This window comes from Polypterus senegalus, chromosome 17 (genome assembly GCF_016835505.1).
Source record: "Polypterus senegalus isolate Bchr_013 chromosome 17, ASM1683550v1, whole genome shotgun sequence".
Classification (NCBI taxonomy): domain Eukaryota; kingdom Metazoa; phylum Chordata; class Cladistia; order Polypteriformes; family Polypteridae; genus Polypterus; species Polypterus senegalus.
In genome coordinates this window covers 31,383,803-31,390,962 of record NC_053170.1, presented here as the reverse complement: position 1 = coordinate 31,390,962, position 7,160 = coordinate 31,383,803, and the positions used below count along the sequence as shown (strand labels likewise).

Here is a 7,160-nt window from a genome sequence, read left to right as displayed (position 1 = left end):
GCCAATTAACTCCAAACGGCGCGCGCCACACGTATAAGGGAAAAGTTGACTTGTTTGTTCATTTTTCCTCATTTTTTACTTCAAGCCCCCTTCACGTAATTCTCGATGGGTTTTTCTCTTTGGCGGCACACCAACACATGCCGCCCTCGTTTGACTTTTTTTTCTCGGCACCCTGTAACACATATGCGGCTCTAACTGTTGACGTTTGGAACTCCTTTGTCGGCTGATGTTTTAGGTGATGACGACTAACTCTGTTCTACTGCGGATATGCATTCCGTCACAAAGAACGAAGCTGTGCACTAAGCAAAATGGGCAGTTTATCGGTCGCGGCTTTGTAGATGGTGATTATTTCGAACACTTGCGATACAGATAAACGAACGAGAGGAAGACTCCGAGACGCACACCTTCCACGAGCAGCTCTGCTAAAGTTTGTCCAGAAGTTGGCAGAAGAGCGTATCTCTGGCGCATGCGCGTTGTGCCCAACATCCAGCACCAAATAGAGTTACAGAAAGGAGGTGAGTTCCCTAAAAACGGTGAATATTTTCTTTGTTTTACCAACGCGAATCCTAACAGTCGGTGCAAAGCAAAGATGCCAGGTTGTTCTACAGGTTCCGTGAGGTTCGGTCCTCGCTACCCTTTGGAGAAATTGTAAAATTCTCCAATAATACGGAGCAAGTTGCAGACAAGAAATTACGGGCAATTGTGTGTCTGTAATTGGAAATAAACAGAGGAAGGGGCGACGCGGTGCGGGGTAAGGCGGGACGTGGATGTGTGGCGGGGTCCCGCGACGTGGCTCGCCGATGGTTTTCCGTTAAGAAACGCGACCCTGGGAAAACTTTCTGTCAGATGAAATGTGATTGCGATTACCCGAGATGCAAGCGCCGTCACAAGGGAGGAGGGGGCGGAGGAAAGTGTTGAATTAACTTCGAAAAAAGGAGCTCGGAATTGGGGAGAATAGTCCCAGTTCGTTTAGGTGCCTTTTCTCTTATGAATACAAGTTCAAATGATTACTCGCGTGCACGTTAATAACATAGTTTTAGCATGTTTGGGGGCCTTCCCCCCTCTGCTCCGCCATTTTGTATGACTCTAATCATGGGCGCTCCACATTACACTTTATTTATTAGTGATGAGGGCGGGGGGCGAATATGGGGGGTAATGAGCTCTGAAATTCCTCTGAACGCACCTGGACCGTGCGCGTTTATTCACGTCGCGTGGATATTACGTCCGTAGCAAAAAGAAAACTGGAACAGCGCAGCGATTTGTTTTGGATCTCAGTCACCATCAGTATTTGAGGCCGGCAGTATCGCACCGCTTGTCACTTAATAAAAGGAAAACACGTCCAACCGAGAATTTAAAAAATAATCATAATAGACTTGTTTTGCTTTTCAAGTGCTAGATCATGTTAAGGCTGGGCCGTGTGTGCTCTCGCCGGGCACGGTATTTTACGAGGCAGGCGAGAAAAAAATCAAATATCGGTAAAACAAGTGTAAGACGAACTTCGCCGATTAGGTGAAGTTTGTGGCGACGGACGAATGGTGAGGAAACGTTTTTTTTATTATTACATACTGAGCAACGAACCCGAGGAATGTTTATTACTACAATCCTGTGGAAGAAATCTGTGGAAAATTAAAACGCGTACACGCGATCTCGCAGTCTCCTTATTATTGTAGCATTATTTGAAAGCGAGAACAAAAATAATGAAACCACACACTCGTCGCCCTCTAGCGGGGCCTGGGTTTATATACGCGGCTGGAGTTCGGCTTCCCAACTTTTCTTTATTACCGAGTGTTAGATTCTCGCGGCACCGTAAGCGAAGTGCTGGAAGGCTCAAGGAAGCATTGTTGCGACACAAAACATGCAGTTTGCATGTCAGACTTAGGATTCTTGTGTTTCATATCCTTGAGGTGTACTTTTAAAAATGAGATCACATTTAAAGCACTGCTGGTCCAAAGCATGCTAGACGGGTACCCCCCGCACGGTATATTTTAGTCTTTAATGTTTGGTGTTAACTTTGCAAATTAAACTGTTAAGCATTGCATGGTTATGTTGGTGTCCAGCGATTCGTACTGATGGCCAGCAGCAATAAGAAATTGACCTTAGGATTGTTAAGTGATAAGTTAATTGTATTGTCTTTTTAAGCATTACTTATAAACGCTTTGTAATCATTTATTTTTTTTTCTGCTGTCTCCTCACTTGACTGCACGAGGAAATCCCTACATATCATGTACCGTTCTACTCGTCTTCATGTATAGTTATGCAAGATGTCGATCTTTTTGGTGTTTCCCCATTGTTACTCTTCCAGACCCGAAAATCCTCATTTTTTTAGTTCATTTTCTGACTATATTCTATGTAGGAAATTACACCCTTATAATAAAGAGAAAACCAATAGGTGTCTCTAACAAAAATGATTAGGAGGACTTGGGGTTGTGCATGGTACATCAGTCGACCCCAGGGGTGCCCCCCATGTGAAACAAGTGGTCAAAGTTTCTCCTTCTCGCAACACCTAGAGAAAATGGAATCGATAATATATACATACGGAGTGTTGTTATATATTTCGAAGCTGCTGATCACATTTACAATATTTTTGGAATTTAATTCTTTGCCGGTGGTCTTAGCTTTCTAGGAGTCACTCTCAGACGGCTAACATGGAGACATTTCATATAATAAGCATTTGGGGTGTTGTTTTGGACTATTTCAAGGTCAGTGATTTATGAATATGTTGCTATGTTTGATCCTTTACTATGGGGAAAAATGACAAATTTAGACTATAAACGTTTAAATTGGTGCACATATTTTATTATTCAAATGTTGGATGCCACTATTCTTGTTTATTTCAAGTATGTACTTCTACCCCATGCAATAAATCATTACATTTCATATCAACACCTCTTATTAGGGCAGCTTACACTAATTCAGATTTTTGTATTTATATTAATCCTCATTATATTTTAAAGACTAGTAAGCCGTAATTTCAGCAATTCTCTTTGGTGCAGAAGCACTGAAAATTTGGTGAAATAACTGGCCCAATAATGTATTGCAGGAGACACAGACCGCGTATAACAATAAATAAATGGAGACGTAGCCGTTATGGCACAGCGGTTGACAGTACTGCCTCACTGCTCCAGGAGACGATGCTTGAGCCCTTCGTCATACCACCGTGTGGAGTTTCCACATTCCCCAGTGCTTGCTTGTGCTCGTCACTGGGTATTCCAGTTTTCACAAAGAAGTTAGTATTAGGTGAATTAGAGACTTTACACTAGTAGGGAAAAGAAAATATCTAAGATTTAAGGGACAAGAACAAGATGGGGATGTTAACTTACAGATTAAAGGGTGGAAAAGCTCAAATATCTACAATCTGCAATAACCGCAAATAGAAAGCAAGGTCTAGAAATGAACCGCAGAATTTTATGAAGTTGAAAAATTGGGGAAAGGTATCAGCAATGTTATGTGATCATAGAATCAGTGCAAGGAGTGAAAGGTACAACAACAGTGATCATAAATAAATTGCATTATTACTATTATACCAGCATTATATAGATTAGAAACCTGGACAGTGAAAGTGTGTGAAAGGAAACTGGATGCTACAGAAATGAGAATGCTGACAGGGATGTGTGGAGTAACAAAGCTTGACGAGTTCAGGAATGAGAGAATCAGAGGTACAGTTAAGTCGGGGAAATTTCAAAGAACGTACAGGAAAGAAGGTTAAAGTGGTACAGACATGTAATGAGAATAGAAATAAGCAATGTGGGGAGCAGAGTCATCAATATGGAGGTGTTAAGGCAGAGAATAAAATGACCAAAGCGAAGGTGGATAAACAGTGTGAAGAGGCATCTAAGGGAAAATCCGGTGAAGAAGTGCACACTGGACAAGAGTGGTCCAATACAGAGACCCTTCATGAAAGTGGGTAAAGCTTTAGAAGAAGGGGAAGGTAACTTTACATTATCCCAGTGTGAGTTTGGCCTTTGACGGACTAGCGCACTACCTGAGGTTACTTCTCGCTTTGCACCTGCTGGGCTGCCAGGCCTGAGCGACTTTGATTTGGAAAAATGTGTGCATAGATAAGGAGCAAGTGGATGCAGTAAAAAATAAATATTGAAAAAAAAAATCAGATTACATTTGAATTTATGTATATCCAGTAAATGACACAATGGTACAACTGACAATTGTATAATATATTTAACTGAGGTACAGAATGTCCAGGAATAACACTGTAGGAGTAATAACTAAACATGATTTGTATTAAAGCTGGGAATAGTAATGTAAAATAGAGGGTGAGTGCTAACATCGTAGAGCATCATTTTTTTTAATGTTACTTACCCCTTGTACCTTGCAGTGGTGGCTGAGAAAACTTCTTAGTGATCAGTGCTGTACAGTGATAAAGGATGTGAAAAAACGTCAGTGGATAAAGGAAGAAAAAAAATTTCATATAGGCATAATGCACGTGTTAATTTATCCAGTTGTATGCTCAAAACGTGCAAAATGCATGCTTTTTTGCTAAAATATTGTTAAAACAGGTACCTCCCGAGTAATCTGCGCATATTATAAACATTACACTAAAGCCTCATAGGACTGACATTTGAATTGAAGTCAGGACTTTCCCCCTCATCTCGCGGCCATCATGACAATACTTGGGGAAAGTAACCTAACAAACACATTACTTTTGGGTTGGGTATCACCTTAATGGGCAAAGATTAAATCTATATTGTAGTATCATGGTATGGCAGAAAATACTGTGCTCTCACTTGGTAGATGGCAGGGGGGACAAACAGTCTGTTAGTGGGGTGTGTGACGTATAAGCTGACTGAGCGCGCTTTCTTTAAGAATCTCCTGTCATAATTGTCCTGCGTGAAAGTGAGCATTGCCCTGTAATGAACTGAGCTGTTTTACTCGCCTACTGTGGGGCCTTTCTTTGTGGCATTGTGCAGTTTGCATACCAGGCTGTGACTGAGGCATTTAATTTGCTTTCTATTTGTATCTGTAGAAGTCAGTTAGGATCCGAGGGGACTGATGGACTTTACTCTTCCTTCTCTACAATCAGCTTCTTGACTTACTCACACTGAGAGACATATTGCTGTTTTCCTCTTATTTATTTAATAGCTTTATCTCCCCTCTTTTGTAAGGTGGAGTGGTGGCTCTGAGGTTAGGGATCTGCACTGGCAATCTGAAGGTACAATGCCAAAAGGGTCTCTGCTCTATTGGGCCCTTGAGCAAGGCCCTTAACCTGTAATCGCTCTGTCCTGGGTATGACGTTAATCTGCATCTGTGCCTGCATGTAGGCCCTCCAACCTACAGGGAAAAACTTGGGGGTTGGTGGCAGAATTGGCACTCCACACATTGTTCCACTCTCTCTGAACTTGTGTGGTGCTGAGGTATCATCCGTTGCATGGCTGCACTCGGGTCCTAATCTGGATCCTGAGTTGGTTTGTCGTGTGGTGGGTGCTCCTAACCTCTCCGCTCTCTCTTTATCTCACCCTCCTTAGCTGTCTCTTCTTTGCTGGAAAGCACTTCTACTGCTATTGCGTCATCAGCAGTGTTAAAGGAGTCTGGGACTTGTTTTGTATTAATGCAGTGATTTTTTTTTCCTACTCATTTGGATTTTCCCTCCATCATAAGGATTTGAGCGCTAGGTAAACTGGTGATGAATGAGTTAGGAGTTGTGGGCTCGGCTCAGCAAGGCATTGTTATTTTCGTCAGGGTTGCTTCCTGCCATACATCCCTAGGTCATGAATTCAAGTAATGGAAAACCTTTTAAACAGATAAATACGAGGGACTTTCAAAATGTTTCTGCACATTTTTGTAACTCTTTTTATTAAGAATTTAAAAAAACAAATTACATCAGTTTTCTACATAGTCACCTTTGTTTGTGATGCAATTTTCCCAGCGTTGTACCAACTTTTTAATGCCCAGTTACTACTCCTCCTGCCTTCACGGTTTCCAACAAAAATATAAAAGTGCAGAAACTTTTTGAATGACTCTCATATATATAAACTGCTCAAAAAATTAAAGGAACACTTTTAATGAGAGTGTAGCATGAAGTCAGTGAAACTTGTGGTCTATTGATCTGGTCATTTAAGTTGCAGAGGGGTTTGTTAATCAGTTTCAGCTGCCTTGGTGTTAATGAAATTAACATCAGGTGCACTTGAGGGGCAACAATGAGACGACCCCCAAAACAGGAATGGTTTAACAGGTGGAGGCCACTGACATTTTTCCCTCCTCGTCTGTTTTTTCACTAGTTTTGCACTCGGCTACTGTCAGTGTCACTACTGGTGTCATGAGGCGATACCTGGACCGTACAGAGGTTGTACAGGTAGTCCAACTTCTCCAGGATGGCACATCAATACCTGCCATTTCCAGAAGGTTTGTCTCAAAGGCATTGAGGAGATTCCAGGAGACAGGCAGTTATCCTAGGAGAGCAGGACAGGGCCGTAAAAAGTCCTTAACCCATCAGCAGGACCCACTGGTATCTGCTCCTTTGGGCAAGGAGGAACATGATGAGCACTGCCAGAGCCCTACAAAATGACCTCCAGCAGGCCACTGGTGTGAATGTCTCTGACCAAATAATCAGAAACAGACTTCATGAGGGTGGCCTGAGGGCCCGATATCCTCTAGTGGACTCTGTGCTCACTGCTTGGCACAGTGGAGCTCGATTGGCATTTGCCATAGAATAGCAGAATTGTCAGGTCCACCACTGGTACCCTGTGCTTTTCACAGATGAGAGCAGGTTCACCCTGAGCACATGTGACAGACTGAATACAGTTTTGAGTTGCTGCAATGAAATTTCGGCAAAATGGACTAGCCTGCCACATCACTTTTTCACTTTGATTTTTGGGTGTCTTTGAATTCTGCCCCCTGTAGGTTGATAATTTTCATTTCCATCAAACAATGTGGCATTCTTATGTTCCTAACACATCACCCAGTCCCTATCAGTATAGATATCCAGCAGGATTTTTTCTCCCATTGAGATCTGATGTGTTTACAAAGTGTTCCTTTAATTTTTTTGAGCAGTTTATCTTCTTATATAATACGCTAACGTGGCTGTTTGTTTGTCTGTCCAGGATTTTAAATCACCTGTAGCTCTCAAACCATTTCACCTATTTACTTGAAATGTGGTACACATATACTACGTGATGTGTACTATCCACGTTCGTGGTGGTGATTTT

General features: G+C 42.1%; 1 protein-coding gene across 3 annotated transcripts in view; it reads left to right on the top strand.

Moving 5' to 3' along the window:
• Nucleotides 1-225: 225 nt before the first annotated feature.
• l3mbtl1b (L3MBTL histone methyl-lysine binding protein 1b) overlaps nt 226-7,160 on the top strand; it is a 60,206-nt gene continuing 53,271 nt past the window's right edge. Inside the window, exon 1 of one of the 3 annotated variants that reach the window (XM_039739829.1) lies at nt 226-515. Coding sequence is in view for 2 of the 3 variants with exons in the window: in XM_039739828.1 (XP_039595762.1) it covers nt 1,533-1,535 (3 nt within the window). In the remaining variant the exon portion in view is untranslated. Of the gene's footprint in view, nt 516-1,407; nt 1,536-7,160 lie in introns of those variants that run through there. The other 2 variants (XM_039739828.1, XM_039739827.1) reach the window with 2 other exon arrangements.